An 18,688-nucleotide genomic window follows, 5' to 3' on the forward strand; every position below is an offset into this window, starting at 1 on the left:
AAAACACCATCTATCTTCTTTTTTCGTTTATTTCTATACTAAAATAAACAAAAATTAGATGAAAAATCAAACATTTAAACTATTATAAAATTATTCTAATTTATTCAAAACTTAATTATAAATAAAACCAAACAAACTTAAATACATTAAAATAGTAAGATAATTAACTACAAAATCATTATTAAAATAAAATTCTTAAAAGACAATTGTTAGCATGTATATCCAGACAAGATAAAATATGGGAATGAGAATAATACTAAAACTGTAATCCTAAATGTTTTACCCGAACTCATATGCCTTTTGTGGATGGAGGGTATTTTGGTACTTTCAATGGGGCCATGAGAAATTAGAAGTGGAAAAACCTAATTTCCCCCGCAGTTTCTTTCTTCGTCTGTTCTTGGGCAAACTGGAGTAATCGCGAATGGAGGGGCTCAAGGTCTCCAAAGCGAACTTAACAGTATACATTCACCCTTCCAAAAGTAACCAAGTTTCCCAAGCCGTTCTCCGCCAACTCAGCTCTTTGCTTTTCACGTCAGCACTGCACTCTTCCTCCAAACGTCGCCGTTTCGCACCTCATCGTATCCTCGTTTTTAACCTCTTCTTCTCTCCCCCTTGCACTGCAGGTTCAGCGAAATCTTCGACGGCGTCGTTTTGGCCTACGATGTCAATTCCTTCGACACGTGCGCAAAGATCCTCTCCGGCGTTCACCCTTACTTCGGCGTCAAACTCAAGGTCAATCTGTTGCTCTTTTCTCCCAAGCCAAACATGCTCTTAGGTACTCTTTCTTTTTCTTCTTCTCTCTCTGCCTCTTTTTTTTTTTTTTTTTTGTCAAAAATATGCCTCTGGTTAATTAATTGTGTTCGTGATTTTTGTTTTGTTGGTTTCAGAAGGGAAGGTGGTTAAGGTTACGCAAGAGTCCATTCACGTTGTTGTGCTTGGCTTTTCCTCTGCGATTATATCTGAGAAAGATATCAGGGAAGAGTTCGTGTGCAAAACGGTGAGTGCCTCGCAATAATGTGATTTAGTTGATGGTTGCTACTTGTTAGTGGTGCTGATATGGTTTAGCAAGTTAATGATTAATTATGGCCTGTTTAGGGTTTAGGGTTTGGGGCATGCTTGGATAAACTTCTCCATAAGAGAAGAAAATAAGAAAAAAAAAATGAAATAAGCTTCATAAACTAAAATTAGCTTATGCATAAAGTTAAAACAAGTTTTAGAGAAGCTAATATGAGAGAGTTTCTACAAATTATCTTATGCATAAAGTCATAAACTAGTTTTAGCTTATGGAGAAATTTATTGTATTTTTGCTTCCTTTTTTCTTCTCTTAAAAGTGCTTAAGAGAAGTTTATTCAAACAGGCCTACTAGCCTTATTTGTTTTAGCGATTAATTAGTGGTGGTGATATGGTTTGCTTGGTTCCTCTTTTTGTAGAAACGAGGGCAAGAGGTGTATGTGAGCAGGTCTCACAAGCGGCATGTGATAAAGGTCGGGACCATGATACGGTTTTTAGTCAAGAGGTGACATACTGTTAATTTGCTTCAATTTAAGACTAATTGTGTGGAATGTATATGTATATTGTGGAATTCGTTGTGACTTGAAATTTTGATGAGTTGATGTATATTTGTATCATTGGGTAGTGTCACCTATCCTAGCTGATACAATGAAGAAACAACAAACAGAGACCTAGTGGAAACACCATACTTGCAGAGTTGTATGATTAGTAACTAGCAAATAGAGAGTAATAATTTTGCATGACTGTTTATAACTGTATCTGAATATATCAGAAGCTCCGCAGTTTTGACTTATCGATTGTATGTGAATATGTATATTTATTTGTGGTAGTCATTTCATTGAACTGATTAAAGCGAGCACTCATACCATCTTATGCAATTGCAATAGGTATCATATGATTGTTTTATGTTTCTTTGTAATTTTTTTTAGAGACTTTAGTTTGCGTCTTGTTGTTCTGTAGTAGTGTTGACTGTAGAAGGAATAATATGAACATTATTTTTTTCATATAAATGGAAATTTCTTAGACACCAAATACAGGACACTAAATCATTGCAACTTGTGAGAATAAGATGACCTCCCGAGAAGAAAAGTCAAGATATAGCAAGGATGATGAAAATGTCATGAATTGATAGTATCAAATAAATACAATGACCCTGGATATAATTAAACAAATAAAGATTCTGAGTTGAATATTTCATCTCATGATAAACTTCAATGATTTATCTTTTGCAGTTTTGATGAAGAAATACTTCATGTTTATGGATCTCTGGTTCCTGATCACACAGGCAGCATTTATTGGTTGGATAAGAACTTGGAAGTTGATTCCCATTCTGACAGGTTTTTCTCTTATAATGTATTTGTAGAGTTAAAAGAATATTTTTTTTAAAGTATATACTTTCATGTTTAGCTGTCTCATCAAACTTACAGGAGTGAAAAGAAGAGAAGAATTGTGCCAGAACGAATAATGCTAGAGCAAGATGCTGTGGATGGGGAATTGTCAACGTTGAACATTGGCCAAAAGAGCAAAAAATCAAAGAAGCAAAAGCACCAGGAGGAATCTTGAATGTACCTTGGACATTGTCCACAGGTAAATTTTCTATTTTTAATATTGGATTATATATTAAGTGTCTTGTAATGTTGCACTAGCCACTTCACCTTTTGCAATTATATATCACTTAATCTTAAATACAAGAAAACTATAGAACAACAGATCAAGTAAAGATATAATGTACAAAATCTATCTACAACCTTTTATGTGAAGGTTTAATGCACAAATGACATATTTCATACTCATTACGAAACAGTAGTAAGGAGAGAAGTAAAGGGAAAGTCAAAATTTATTGAATGCCTTAAATATAACATGAACTTTTTTTCTTAGGATAGAATGGACAGAATACCTCGATTGTAAGTGTTTTAGAAAAAGTGTGGACACTAGCATTTCCCTTCATATATTATAGTGTTAATGTTGCAGATTGATGTACGCATGTTTCTATTTCTCTGTTGTCTTGAGGCCTAAAAAATATCATGTCATTTTATTGGAAATGTAAACTATGTTTTTCTATATTTTTGGGTTAATGTTGTAAAATTGTTTTTTTTAGCTTTAGTAAAATAATTGAATGCTAAACATGTTAGAAAAGTTTTTTTATTATCTGTTCAGGTTTTATAAAGCTGTTTTTTAGTTGCATCTACTCACTCAGACATTTTCAGGCCATAACTTTAACAAAACATGATGCATGCCACAATAGGATGTTGTTTGCAGCCCTTAGCATTTCTCTACTCTGTTCATTGCCGAACACTGCTTTGTTGTTCCATTTGCATTTATCTATTGAAACATTGGTTAGTGTAGTCTCTTGTGCTCACTATTTTTTACATTAGTCTTGTTGTATCTGAATCATAGCTCGGGAATAAGACTCCTAGAATTGTATAATTATCTAAATTCATTTTTTTTTTCATACAATAGTTGAATTTGGATTTCCAGCATCTATGTTCGCGTAACTTTATGTGGTATCTACTTTCTGCCCTGTAGAGTCTATAATGGCTATAAAATAAGATGAATGGCATTGCATAGTAGCTAAATTTATTGATGGAAGAGTTTGAACTTGTCATCTGATGTCAAATATGTTTCATTTTTCTTTTCAAGGACAGGGAAAACAAATTGGCGTGTCTATATTACCAAGGGGGATGCCTTCAGCACTTAGATTTCAAAAGCATTCTCTATGTTGCCTTGGAGATCGGTGCACTTGTTTTAATTGAGATCCTAATTCTTTCAGAAACTTTATGATGATAATTTACTGTATGATCAAGAAGCTTAGGCAGGTTTTTTTGGGGAGGGTGCGGCAAGTGTAAAAAAAAAAGCCTTGGTGCATTTTCAGTTTAGGGATTACAGGTTTGCAGTCTTTTCCTAGAGTCCTTTAGGAAGTGAGAACTATTCATGTATATCACTGAGCCCAGCCCCATAATTAGAAAGGATGGTGGACTACTGTGTATGAAAAGGTTGTTTCTTTTTTTTTGGTTTGATCACTTCTGATGTTATATGCTGAAATGATCTTCAAACTTTCCTCTATTGGTTTGCAGATTACTATGTTCTCTTTTGTGACAATTTGACTAGCTAAATGTTGATAGCCCTTCTCTCCTTAAATCCGGTGAGCTTCAATCACATGATTTGGAGCATATGAAGTCACAAATTCGTCTTTAGTCTTCACAATTACTTCCATTTGAAAACATGATTTCTAATTTGGCTTTTCAATAATCGTATTTGAGGAACTTGCAATGTAAAAAGAGCTAACAAGGTGGTGATTTTGGCTTTTAAATTCATAAATTATAAGTGCTCACGCGTAAAGGTTGAGGAGGGGACCCCTGAAATAGATATTTAAGCTTTGCATTTAGAAAGACTACGTTTCGATGAGTATTTATTTAAAACAAAGGCATCAAGAAATGCTCTAGGATGAAGTTTTTTGGTCCCGCAACCTCAATCAATGCTTTTCTTTTTCTTTTTTTTTTTTGCGAGTCCAAACAATGTTTTCCTGTTAAGCTACCACTAACTTGCATAGTTTCTATTTTCTTTTTCATTGTTCCGTGTGAAATAAAAATTTTAAATATACTAAAGCAATTATTTCAGTGAGCTATACTTTTTGAGGGGCTCTTATCCGAATAATTGGGGTAGGATTGAGAGTCTCAAGTTTTCTCTAACACTAGTCTCTGTTGTAGTAACGATAGTTGATGATCAGTAGTCTCCGTTTGATCACTTTGGTCGGAGACTAATCTTCAACTATGGAAATGTGTTATGGAAAAAGATAACCATAAAATTTGATCGTAAACTAACATCCACATCAAAGAATCTGCAAGCAATATGGAGTAATATATATAGTTGGAAAATCAACATTATTCTTGGAAAGGTTGTTACATAATTTTAAATGAAAAGTAGTAAGTATTCTAAACTCATTATCCTTGAATTTTGTTCTTGAATTTTGTTCTTTACATAATTCAAATGAAAATCACCAAGTCATTACATAGTCTATTTTTTCTTACCATATTCAAGACCAGTTGTCTCTCCAGATCATTCCCAAGATGTCACTCTTTATATCATCAAGTGTCAGGTTCTGTCACCTTCAAGGTTTATCTCACTAAGCAGAAAATTATCTGTAGCAATCTAGTAAGCAACTTCCTAATTTAGTTGTCAGCATTTCTTTATTTTTTTAAGTTTTAAATTTCATTACATAAATTGCTGACATAACACTATTCTTAATATCAGGACGTTCCAAGCAGCATGTATTATTTTCTTAAAGACAAAGGCTGAACTCATTTACACTTGGAGAACATTACAGAATGCCGGCTTATTTTCAATCATTAGAGGAAGACACTTAAAATTGGAGCTGGATGAAAACATTTATGCAAAACCTTGTCCTTGAAAGCTGACATGGAAATCGTTTTTGAATTCATTGATCCCACCCTTAAGCGTGTGCTTTATTGGCCATGTTTATAAACATTTTAGGATTTCGAATATTTTAATTACTTCTGAACAATTTATTTATATAATAGTTGTCTTATAATAATTATTTTATCATGTGTTGATTCTAAATTTGTTGCAACTTATATATAATAGTTTTTTGTAATGTCTAATATTATCCCATTATTTTTGAAAAAAATTGGTCATGTTTTTGAAATAAATTATTTTTAATTAATGACTAAATTAAATTTTATCATTGCTAAATTTAACCAATTAGTAAATTAAAATTAATAACTAAATTTAAGCAATAACTGAATTAAAATTAATCATTAAAATATTATGTGAATTCATTTGTTCTATCATTGCAAAATTTTTGTTATTTTTGGATTTTTTATTTAAAAAAATTTGTAATCCGTATAAAAAAAAAGTTGACGTACGTACGGATTGGCCATACGGATTGGCAATCCGTATGAACCATACGGATTGTCAATCCGTACGTACGTCAACTTTTGTTGGCACTCCTTTCATTTTCCTACAATGAAAATCGACCAAAAATCACCGTATACTCCTAAAAAATTCATGTACACCACCGGAGACCCAATACGCTTCCAAATCACCCTTAATGGAAGCAACTTACACTAAGTTATAGAAAATTTGCGGAAAAAAGATGGTACTACAGAAATGAAAAAATATAGCTGCTATTTGTAACCGAAAATACCTTAAGGGTATTTTTGGCATTTTGAAAAGTTGTTGGGTGCCCTAACAAAAATGCTGGGTGCCCCAAGCAACTCCCTTAGCTATTTATAAAGTGCAATCCAATAATTCAAGGATTATCTAGATGTGAACCAAAGATTTGATATGAGGGATTTTAATCAATTTTATGAAACATATTAGAGATATACATGCTGTCTTTATAGTGGAGGTTTCCACATTAGAGATACTTTTTTTTGGTCAACATTCAATAATGTACCCTTACTTTGGGGGCACCATTGTCTTTACCTTCATTCCAAACGTAGTGGAAGTCTTAAATTTACTTTCGAAGCGTCATATGAAATTATACTTTAGTGCAATTTCACTAGTAATTATCCATGCTTTACCTAGCATCAATTTAGATTTATTATCAGTATAATTGATTTCACTTTTATTTATCCTCATTTATCTACTTTTATCATATTCTCCTACATATGGACTGATAGATATCTTGCCATGAGTCCTCCCACGATAAGAAATGTAATCTAAATACTTGACTTTTTCAATTAACATTCTGCATCTTAAAGGAGTCTAATCCTTGTAGGTATATGTGCACTAAATCTTTTTCTATTGCACTAATGTCATTCCCTTTGTAGGTGGATAGAATTTTTAATTGCCGGAAATATACCTTAACAAGTAATTTATTCATGTATCTTTTAATCCAGCTAGTTCATTAAGCATTCTGCCTATTATCATTTAAGAGATGTCTTTAGTTGATACCAAAAGTAGTATTAAGAACTCAATAAAATTGAAAATAAGCAACTATCACTAAATACGTAGATCAATTAACATAAGATTATTTTAATTTACTAATGATGTTGAGTTTGAGTTTTAAGTTTTCAATTACAATAAATATTAAAAAAAGAGTATTTTATTCCTCATAAATTTAAACATAATTATCTCTAATAAAAAATTATTTTAACCTAATCGGTGATCTTAAATCCAAGTTTTAAACATATAATTACGTTAGATACTAAAAAAAAGTATTTTGTCATTTATGATAGTTCTATTTAGCTTATGCATAATTATATTTAGTGGAGAATATATGTAATTTGTTAAATAAAAAAACTAGTAATAAGCAACATGAACAGAAACTATAATGCAGATAAATAAAGCTGGAGATGAGAGTAATAAACTAATAACTCGATTTTGTCTTATATATTCGTATTTATATTAAAAATTGAAAAAATAGCATATATTAAAAAAAATCCAAAAATGGCTGCTGTCGATTTTCAGATCATTGCCATATGTCAAACAGCTTGTTTCGGCACTACTTTGTCTATTCTAGTCTGAAATGGGCATGTAGAGGTCATAACTGAAAATTTCAACCTTAAAAAATATTTTATAGTAAAATTATAAATAAAACATGATAATTGTAGCATTTGGATTTATGCTTTTGTTTGGTTGGAAAAAATGGGTTGGAATTAAAACTATAAACTTCATGATAAATTTTTTAATTTCTGCTCATGAATGACCTTCTTAAATTTTAATAACTATGATCATTACCTATTATAAATTAAATTACCAGTAAATATGTTATTATTTATATATTTTATTAACGAATATACTTTTAAAAAAGGTCTTATCTATGTTTGTTTTATCTGAACAATCAATGTTATCTAATGTTTTTGTCTGATTCAAAACAATAAAATACACGCAATTAATTTAGCGCTGACCACATTTGTATCTATTGTCGACCCACGAATAAGAAGCCATTTCGTTGCATTGTAGATTGTACAATTATTTGTCAAATATTTTTTTTTTAAAAGAAGCCAATTCATTATGTATCATAATTTTTTTAAACTTTTTTTTATAAGTATTCTTATAAGTTTGGTTCTTTAAATTGGTTATGAAATTATTTTTCAATCCAAAACTTAATTATACTTAAATTTATCATTCATTTCTAAAAATATATTCTATGATACAAAATTTAGTTATATTTAAAGTATATCAGTGATCTCTAAACATATATTTTATGCAATACAATTTAAAAAAAAAATATATTATTTTAACATTTTACGTCGATTAATTCACGCAACCTCCTAACAAGTTACAAGAATTTAATATTATTCCGATTCCAAAGTAATGCATTGTGGTTAGCCTTCTTTATCAAAGTAATGTTTGAAACATTACTGTCACATGTCAAAAGTAAACACATAAAAATTCATAACATAATTTGTGAAACATCGTTTTTTTTTTCTCTCTCTCTTATTTGTATAAATTGTTTTGCAATTAACATTTGTCAAAGTGAATTCATGATTTCTTGATGTCTTTCAAACTTACACGAAAGCCGTACCCGTTAGGTTCAAATAGGTGCAATAAATTTTGAATCCCCGCATACAGAACAAAAATGGTTTGAAGAATTTCTCAAAATTAGAAATTTCTTCTAAATGTATACATATAAGTGATAAACTTTGCACTGACACGTATTGTTTGCAACTGTGATTAACTTTGTAGCTAGGATACTTTTTATACAAAGTGTATGTTTATCCACTATTAATTCACTGTTGTTTTGAAGACTTTAGTAATACCTTTTAGCAATGGTGGGGAATGCACAAGATATGATGAGATTTGCCTTTTGAATGTAACAAAAATTAACCAGTAACACGTGAATTTTTCTTACTGGAGATTTAAATTTACGGGAGGAATTGTTTGGAAGACGTGGTCCTAAGGAAGTTCGATTCGGTTCCAAACAGAAATGAACATGTTTCCTTCTCTTTTTTTTCTTTCTTTTTTTCCCATTGCAATATCTCCAAATTCTTAAGTTATATTATTCTATTGTTTTATTTACCTTGATTGCCAATTCAAATACAAGTTTTGTAAAGTGTTTGTATGTATTATTTATGCTTCAGATTCCTCTCCCCTACTCCCTCTTTCAGTGGTTGACCTCTAACTTCTACAGAACTTTGAGGTAACTGATGATCTTTGAATTTCTATTACTACTTACTTTGTAAATTTTATAATTCAACTTGTATAAAATTCAACTGATGCTTTTCCATAGGACTAGGGAGTAACTACAAGAGTTTTTATGAAAATGACTTAGCACTCCAATAATCTCTTTTTAATTTATTTCAATAATTTTTTTAGTGAAACCTTGTCAAAATAAGCTGTTTAAACAGCTTAATTAATTGCTCATTCAATAAGGTCTCATCATATGAAACTTTATGCCATAAATTTAACCTTGAAACTTGTTAGAGTAAGCTGAAAAAAAGCTTATTTTGATAAGTTTTGCCGAGAAGCTTAATTAAATAAGTTAAAAACTTATTATGAAAGTTATAAACCATATTCTCAAGCTCAAATAAGCTCCCCTAAGTTCTTCCAAACGCTCCCAATATATGCTTAATTAAGTTGGTTAGCATCTTTAGTCTCAAGCAAACAGGTATAAGTGAGTTACACAATCTTTTTTACTTCTGATTTTACGTCACAACACAATAATAACTGAAGCCACATATATTTAATTATTTTCGTTTCCAAGCATTGTAGTATTTATGCATCCATGCTTCAACGGGCCAAAACATAAAGTGACCATGAATATATATATTGGCCCACGTCCTACATGAACATCCACTCATGCACATGGGATTGTGGAAGCAACAGAAAGGGTATTAAATGCATACATGGTCTACTATGCATAGATAATACAATGTAAAATGAAATTTATCATGATGACCCTCCTATGGTTTTCTTGTAATTTTTCCCCAATAAATTAGTTGGTTTGCACGTTTAAACCACATGAGAGCAGAATTAATAATGCAGTAACTCATGACTCGATTCATTGAACTCATTAAGTACTTAAAAGGGAAAGAAAATCCACTAACATATCAACATGCAAGGGAGAGAACAAGGAAAATAGAGCAAAATAAGGATTATAACAAAGTCACCTATATATAATGGCATTCATGGTTGATGATATTAAATTGATGTTTCAATATTGATAGCACACAAATGGATCTAAACCATAAAACCTTATATAGCACTAACATTTATTTTAGGACCACAAGGCAAGAGATACTTACATATTAAAATTGATTACATACCCTAATTATATCTCACATACCTTTTCAATCATGTCCCTCTCGAGCTACAATAAGTTCTTCTAAGTTATCAGCATCACCAGTGTCCATAGGCAACATGATCTCATCCTCAGTTGTGAAATTATAATTAATCCCAATGGCTCTTAGAAGCTGGTATACTTCAAACATGGTAGGCCTCTCCTTTGGCATTGCTGTAACACAGTTACATGCAACCTTCAGAAATTGGAAAAGCTCCTGGTCTACACCCTTCCCAACTAGTGATTCATCAATGGCTTCATGGAGTTTTGCATTGCTAGATTGCTGTTGAATCCATTCTACCAAATTTCCTTTAAAAGTTTCTGGAGCTTTAGACACATGGGTAGGTCTTTCACCTGTCACCAACTCAAGAAGCACAGTCCCGAAGCTATAAATATCCCCTTTAGGAGTAGCCACCAAAGTTTTTGTATATTCAGGAGCAACATAACCTAAATCCCCAAACTCCCCATTCACAAAAGTACTCAAATGTGTATCAATTGGGTTCATCAATCTAGCAAGGCCAAAATCAGAAATTTTGGGCTCAAAATCAGCATCCAACAAGATGCACTTAGAGCTTATGTTTCGGTGGATAATGCGGGGATTGCAGCTATGATGAAGCCATGCTAATCCCTTGGCTGCTCCAATTGCAATTTTGAGCCTTAGAGGCCAATCCATGGTGCATGCACCAGCATCAGGGTGTAGTTGATCATGGAGGGTACCATTTGGCATATTTTTATAGACCAAAAACCTCTCCTTTTTAGCCACGCAAAAACCTAAAAGCGGAACCAAGTTACGATGTTTGACAGAACCTAGTATATTCATCTCAGACAGAAATTCTTTCTCTGAATGTTGAGATTCCTGTAATCTCTTAACCATGAGTGATGTGCCATCATGAAGGACAGCTTTGTAAACAGTTCCTGATCTTCCAGTCCCAATAATATTGCTTTTGCCGAAGTTATCAGTAGCCTTCATGAGATCATTCAAGTTCATTTTTGAAATTGACTTCTCAAACATAGAAACCTGATGTACAATTAAGAATAGTTAGGCATAATAAATGAAAGTTCAAATCACATGAACTGAGGCTCTGTAAATTTAGAAGAAACTAAACAGACAGAAACTATTGTCAGAATTTCTAATATCTGCTACAGAAAATATAGTTTTCTTGCATTTGGCACAGCAGTAAGTAAAAGAATTTTTTTCAGTGTTAATATGATAAACAAAGTCAAGAAGATATATCATTAGTTAAAAAAATGAAGTTGAAAATATTATCAAAATAGATAACTTGCAATAAACATATTACCCATGAAACTTTCCATAATTGAACAATTTTCTAAAACACAGATCAATCTAAGAAGAAAAATGAAGATCAGCTCCAAGTAGAGTAATAAGCCATGCATCAATATAGCTTACCTTTATTGTTTTAGTTCCCTTTAGACTTCTTGCCCACTTGTTTCCTTCAGGGTCCTCTTCCTTCTTCCTATAAGAAATACGGCGCACGTAGAAGAACATTCCAATGCCCAAACCTAATGCTGCAACAGTCACACCACCAACAGCTGCTCCAGCTATAACAGCTGTGTTACTCTTCGAAGCCTTGGCCTGGCAAGCATCCAATAAGGGTTTACCACACAGACCTGAATTATTTGCATAACTATTGGCACTAGCTACACCATTTGCAAAGATTGGAACTTGCCCTGTCAAAAGATTATTGGCAACACTAAACAACTTAAGCCGCGGGAGCTGACTCAAGTTAGCAGGAATTTGACCAGTGAGTTGGTTTTGGTCAAGTCTAATTGTATTAAGATAGGTACAATTTGAAAGGGATGCAGGTATCTCCCCTGTAAAATCATTTGAAGAAAGATCAAGGGTTGTCACAAATGTAAGAAGTGTGGATATATCGGCCGGAATGGTTTTAGAGAGTCTGTTAAGCGAAAAATCTAATCCTGTCATGCTTGAACAATTCTGAATGCCGCGAGGGAAGGGGCCCTTGAGTCCCATGTTTGACAGTTTGAGATTCAAGACCTTGTTTTCATCAGGGTGCCAACACTCAACCCCAGTAAACTTGCATATATACCCTTCTGTATTGTTATTGAAATTCCAGGATTGCAAATAATTGTAGGGGTCGTCAAGTGTTCTCTTTACACTTTTCAAGCAGAATATATCACTGTCAGTCCCACAAACCATGCCACAGAGGATCAGCAGAAAGAAACTAACAATAATAACACCAGCACCGAAAATTTGGCCACCCATAAACATCTTCATCAACACCCCAAAACAAAAATCCAAGAACAAGCTATCAAGATGATTCACCAAAATTGGTATCTAATGAAGCTGCAGCATGAAATCTATAGACTCCATAGCACTGCAACCTTCATAAGAACACACACTTATCCTGAAACACAACAAAACAAACATCATCAACTCAATTCATCACTTCACAATTCACACCAACCAAATCAAACAACCACAAACCAAACTCAAAAGGCAACAACTTTTCCCCCCTTTCAGAACAAAATTCACAGTCTACACCAAAAACCACAGAACATACATAAAAAAAAAAAAAAAAAACTGAGAAACCCTTTTGACATAAATCAACACAAGCATAAACAGAAGGAACCCCGGATTCAGAAATCACGTGAATTTTGCAGAAAAGCACTGAAATACCCACCTGGGATATTGAGCAAGTCAACTCGGAAACAAAATGGAAACACAACTTTGCCCGAAGAAAGGGCAAGGCATAGAAAAGGAAGACTAGAGCAAGGATAGTGTAGAGAGAGAGAATCACAAAGAAATAATGATGATGGGAAAAAAGAGAGCGTGTTTCATGAATTGTGATGAGAACACACATAAGAGAAAGATATTCACCGGGTCAAACAAATAACACGCTAAGGTAAGCCTTTTTTGTTTTTTTTTGTGAGAGCTTCAGTCTTCAGAGACGACTAGACTATGGAGCAATACGAAGACTTAGGGAACTTGTTTCTTTGACTAATTCACTTGCTTTGCCTGAAAATAAAATAGAGAATTATCTTATTTTAATTTAATTTTGCCTTTTGAAAATAGGAAAAATAAAACATGTTAGTATTTTACACCCCCATTTTTGGGGTCTCTTAATCTAAAGTCATTTCAAATTAATTAATGGTGTCCAACTTACCGTTTGCTTCCCCTATAGAATAAATGTGATATATATAAAAATAGAATATAATAACTCTTTGAAAATAAATTTCTATTTTAGTCTTCCAGATATACGATACCATTTGACATCTTGTAGAATTAAGATATGTTAACGATTAGTTTCAAATTTTAGTGTTATTCTATTTTTAAAGATATACAGTCATATATTAAAATAGAATCTCATTTTCTAATTAATTTTTACCATAGTAGTACTATTTTTTAATATGGCTTATATATTATGTTGTGTTCAGTGAGATTAGTGGTTTATTGCGAGCGTAATGAAAGTAAATATAAGTAGGTGAAAAAAAAAGTTATACATTAATAATATGTAAAATAATTTATACATCATTCAATTACAAATTATTGTATATAATAATTTATTAATTTTTTAATAATTATATTAAATTTTTTTATTAAAAATAATACATGCTTGAATGATTGTAACTGTTTAACATGATAAATAATTACATCTTACAAAAATAATTAAGATTAAATATGTAGGTACGTAAGAAAGGATAAATGAAAAGCAAAAGAAAAACAAAAGTTGAATTGAATTTTTCTTTTTACTTTTTAAAAAGAACGTTAAGAAACCAATCATTAAGTGTTGAAGAGGCTTATGACAGTAGAACAGAAACTTGGGTTCCTAAGCCACTTTTTCAAAACTTTAATAAAACGTATTTTTAAATAATACAAATTCTCAAGTCAATATTTTCATTTTCCAAAGCGTTAGTTGCGAAAATAAAAGATAAAGAAAAAAATATAAGAGGTGTATATATACATATTAAGTTTTCTTAACTAATAAATTCTTTACTAAGAATTTATTTTCTTACAAAAATAAATAATTCCTCATTTTTCAAGTATTTTGTACAAGTTTTTCTATACTCTTAATTAATTCAAGTATTCTTGTTTAAATTACTTTAGGCTTTTTTTCTCTTTCGAACTTTCAAAAAGGTAAATTTAATATTTATATAAAGGTTTGCAATAAAGGCTCAATGATACCCAATTAATAAGAAAAACGTTTGAAGATGTGATCGTGTTAAATTCTTTTGGCAGGCAGCTAGCTTATGGCAAGATATTGAGCCTTTCAAAGGTTCTATTCGAGACACACTTTCAACAGCTGTTCTAAGGGACTCTCTGATTTTCATATTATTATAAATAAATGTAGAGTAGATATTTCTAGCATTCCAAACTTTAGGGTGAATTTTTTTAAGATGCAAGCTAATCTTGTATTTTCTTAGGGGGTGTATTGGATTAAGATTTCAAAGGATTTTAAAAGACTTTTTTATGATTAAAAAGTTTCGTGGTATTCAATCAAGACTTTTATAAAATATAAACAAATTTTGTGGTATTCAATTAAGATAATAAAGATTTTTTTTTCAGGGCAACAAAATCTGTTGGTATTCAATTGAGATTTCTTATCACTTTTAAAATGTCTTTTGGTATTCAAAAGTAAATAGATTTTGATGGATTCTTTTGTGGAATGGATTTTGAGAGACTTTTTAGTTAGAAATACACATAAAATACTCCTCCAACAATCTCACCCAAACCCTTGAGACTTTTCATAATCTTCCAAAGACTTTTTCTTCTCCTGCCGAACAAGACACAAACCACTACCAGGTTCATTCTCTTACAACTTTTCAATCAATTTTACCTATTTTTTTAATGGCAATCGATAGTCAATATTGTTCATACTATATGTATATTACGCAAATCAAAAGAAAAGGGTGCTGTATATGCTTCAAGATTTCGTATTCATATTGTTTTCAACATCCAGGCAATGAATATGCATCAAAAGAATGACAATTGATATGCATCAAGATTTCATATTGCTTTTTTTTTAGTACTGTATATGCAAATCAAAATAAAAAACTCTTTTTTTTTTTCTGTTTCTTCAACTTGTTTTTTTACAACGTCCATTATTATTATTATTATTTTCTTGTGTTATTATTAAAATGTTAATTATTAATGTGTTATTATTATTTTTTTGACACCGTGTTATTATTATTATTATTGTGTTAATAATCTTTTTCATTCACTTTTGTAACTTCCGTTATTTTTTTGTTTAAAATGTATTAATCTTTCAAAATCTTAAAAATCCATAAAGTACTTTGAAATCTTAAAAATTTGTGTTAGAAATCCATTAAAATCTTGGGTTAAGAATCCTGATTGTAAAAAGTCTTTTAAAAAAAATCTTTTAAAATCCCACAAAATCAATACAATCCCACATAATCTTTTAAAATCTTCAAGATTGTTTTTGTTAAAATATTCTCTCAAAATCTCAATCCAATACACCCCCCTTAGGTTCTAATTATAATTTTTTTTCAACTAATTCACGAAAAATAATTAATTATATTATATTTATTAATTAATTGTACTATTATTATAAAATATTTTTTATTCTTTTTTTATTCTTTTATTCACTTAATTGTTTCTCATTAATATTTGAAGAAAAAATAATTAAATAAAATATATAGAAAAAATAATTAATAATCTGAAAATTAAGAAAAATTATTAAAAGGAACAAATAATTTTTTAAAAGAATCTTATAATTACAAACATAACAGCTTTAAGATTCAATCATTTCTGTCATGATTTCAATTATATCCGGCTTATATTGTGAATCATATTATGAATGAAATGTCACAAGCTTATTTTCTCTGGAAAAAAAAAACCTTTGAAAAATGTATAGAGAATAAAGAATTGGAGGTTTGAAAGAGTTAAACAGTTAATGCTGAAGTAAATGATTTTCTTTAATTCTTTATAACTCTAGTGTTTTAAAGATGAAACTCGTTCTTATTCAAGAGTATCAGTTTGGTGTTGAAGTATGCATATAATGTAAAGATATATTCCTTCTAATCTCCTCCTAGAAAAAGTTGTTTTATCTTTTGAGTTGAGAACTGCTTCTTATGTGTTATAGTTTTTAGGTAAAAATATCCATATATTCTAATTGACATTTTGTCACTTAATTTTATTAAAGTTTCATCATGTCATACACATCTCATTTTAGGATAAGAGCGCAATTTTAAAGATCCTTGAATGGCCTTATTCACTTTCAAACTCTTGAGACAATTCATAGAGCTTTAGGACACTAGGATTCATGAATATGCTTCAAAGACAAATCATCTATTAAACACATATTAGAGTATTCTACACACATACTAATTAAATGTGTCATTTTCTCATTAAGAAACGTTTTAAGTATTAATATTTTGTTACTCATAAAAAAAATTGAGTGTCATCATCTTAACTTTAATATTATGTAAATTTTCAGCAATTAGACAACTTTAACTGTTCATATATAATTGTATAGTGAAATTTATTCTTCTTAAAATAAATAATCTAACTTCACTATAAACTAACCTTGATAAACATTGAGGGCAGGGTCATATCTAGTGAGAGGTGAGAAAATCTTATATTACTGTTTAAAATTAATTTATATAAGAGCATTGTTTTTATTTAAGATTGGAAAAGTATATATAAATCATATAATTATATATAGATTTTTGATATTAGAAGTTATTAAAAATCATATTGTCACTTGAAATAGATACATAATTTTCATATTTTAATCTTAACTATTTATATAAGCTATAATGTTCAACATTTACTTTTATATTTATATAAGCTATTGTCAAATGAATGCAAACAAATCAACAAGTAATTCCACTTTTATCAGTGGTCTTTGACAAAGAACTCTCATAGGTAAAACCAAAGTTTAACCTTCAAGGTGAAGCTTTTAGTTAGGTAAAGTCCTTTATATAAAGATGACTTCAGTATTTGAACACATAATATTAAAGTAAAATTCTACAATAACAAGCAACTGCCAAAGAATGTAATCCATATTTATAAAGAGAAAAAATAGTTGTTATTTTATAACAACTCTTTGGCCCCTAAGAGGAAAGGAGTTAATTTAATACATCATATCCATACTCTCTATACTGAGAAAATAGAAGAAAAAAAATAGATCGAGATAAAGAGTCATTTAAAAAGTTTAAAATTCCTTATTCTCTCTCTCTCTCTCTCTCTCTATATATATATATATATATATATATATATATATATATATATATATATATATATATATATAGCGAAGAGCCTCTGGGCAATGGGGTACAAAAAAAAAAATATATATATATATATATACACTTCTAACTCAACTAAACTACTAATATATAACAATATTACTTAAAGTTTAAAAGTACATATGTAGTCGACTTAATTATTTCGTGGGTTCAAAATTTATAATTAACTTTGGGAAATTAATATTTTTTTTTTAAATCAGTCATAAAAATGCAATTACTTACTCATAACCATCACATATTTTTTCATATATGTTTTGTAATTTGAGATTTTTTTAGGAAATTTATTTAGATTTATAACAATAATTTATGAATCTTATAGTTTTTTAATTTTATTTTAGAAATTCAAAATTGAATTTATGAAATAATTTCACTAAATATTTAATTAAGTTTATCCCAACGCCTGTTATCTTGTATTGTCTCATTTCTTTTACTACAATTCTTACATTATTTTAAAATAGAAAAAAGTAACTGAAAGCCTGAATTGACCTTCACGTCACTCTAGTCTCCAAAAGCCATTTCCTGATTTTTTTATTTTTTTTCTTTCATGAACTCAACACGAAATAATGCAAGCGAAAAGGGGTTAAAGATTAAACAATGAAACATCATGACTAAAAAAAAAACAATGAAACATCATAGAACTTTCGCAGTATCCCAAATTCCAAACCTCATCTTAGATTGACACTAGAATTTCATAGACCCAAATTTGGACACAACGTACCATGCGGGTCCACTTTACGTAAATTAGTAAGAGATTTCTCATTGTTTCACTAAATAGTATGCTTTCTAGTTTTCGCTGTCGAACTCAAATTATTTTACTTTTTCAACTACTAATGAGAAAACTGCAAATGAGTTTGGTTTTCACCTCAACTGTGAAAATGACATGCATTTAGACACGTTGAATGTTGAAAAGCTAGAAAATTGTCCTTCTAAAATTGCAGGAGACGAGGAGCTTTGTGATAGCTAGCCGAACAAGCACGGAACATATTACAACAATTAATTTACTTAAATGTTCTATGATGTTAACGATGGTGCATATGAGGAGCTTTCAAAAAATGAATTGGTAATCCGTATGAATTATATGGATCAGCAATTTTTTTGGATATGTAACATCATGACACTAATCAATCTTTTTTTAATTTACTTTAAAAAAACTCATACGGATTAGCGTATGAACCATATGAA

At 30.4% G+C, this 18,688-nt stretch overlaps 2 protein-coding genes across 3 annotated transcripts; one reads left to right on the forward strand and one right to left on the reverse strand.

Moving 5' to 3' along the window:
* Positions 1-367: 367 nt before the first annotated feature.
* Positions 368-4,110, forward strand: LOC114395010. 2 transcript variants are annotated; one of them, XM_028356698.1, is made up of 7 exons: positions 368-531; positions 624-775; positions 888-997; positions 1,431-1,516; positions 2,244-2,348; positions 2,439-2,598; positions 3,652-4,110. In XM_028356698.1, exons 1-6 carry the CDS (start codon positions 422-424, stop codon positions 2,572-2,574), a joined length of 699 nt encoding a protein of 232 aa, XP_028212499.1. In that variant the 5' UTR covers positions 368-421; the 3' UTR covers positions 2,575-2,598; positions 3,652-4,110. The 2 variants fall into 2 exon arrangements, with proteins under 2 accessions (XP_028212499.1, XP_028212500.1); XM_028356699.1 differs by having other exon boundaries at positions 3,657-4,110.
* Positions 4,111-10,067: 5,957 nt separating this feature from the next.
* LOC114395693 (probably inactive leucine-rich repeat receptor-like protein kinase At5g48380) lies at positions 10,068-13,175 on the reverse strand. Its single transcript, XM_028357525.1, has 3 exons — positions 12,922-13,175; positions 11,667-12,645; positions 10,068-11,276 (listed from the first exon to the last, which is right to left on the reverse strand). Exons 2-3 carry the CDS (start codon positions 12,513-12,515, stop codon positions 10,269-10,271), a joined length of 1,857 nt encoding a protein of 618 aa, XP_028213326.1. The 5' UTR covers positions 12,516-12,645; positions 12,922-13,175; the 3' UTR covers positions 10,068-10,268.
* Between the last annotated feature and the right edge of the window lie 5,513 nt (positions 13,176-18,688).

Source organism: Glycine soja, chromosome 18, assembly GCF_004193775.1.
Source record: "Glycine soja cultivar W05 chromosome 18, ASM419377v2, whole genome shotgun sequence".
Lineage (NCBI taxonomy): Eukaryota > Viridiplantae > Streptophyta > Magnoliopsida > Fabales > Fabaceae > Glycine > Glycine soja.

Excerpts from the sequence above, each read along its gene's own strand:
- LOC114395010 (XM_028356698.1), top strand. The coding sequence starts at position 422 with ATGGAGGGGCTCAAGGTCTCCAAAGCGAACTTAACAGTATACATTCAC. Across the intron at positions 776-887 it reads CAAGCCAAACATGCTCTTAG|AAGGGAAGGTGGTTAAGGTT; the intron begins GTACTCTTTCTT and ends TGTTGGTTTCAG. Across the intron at positions 2,349-2,438 it reads GTTGATTCCCATTCTGACAG|GAGTGAAAAGAAGAGAAGAA; the intron begins GTTTTTCTCTTA and ends TCAAACTTACAG.
- LOC114395693 (XM_028357525.1), bottom strand. The coding sequence starts at position 12,515 with ATGAAGATGTTTATGGGTGGCCAAATTTTCGGTGCTGGTGTTATTATT. Across the intron at positions 11,277-11,666 it reads AGGGAACTAAAACAATAAAG|GTTTCTATGTTTGAGAAGTC; the intron begins GTAAGCTATATT and ends ATTGTACATCAG.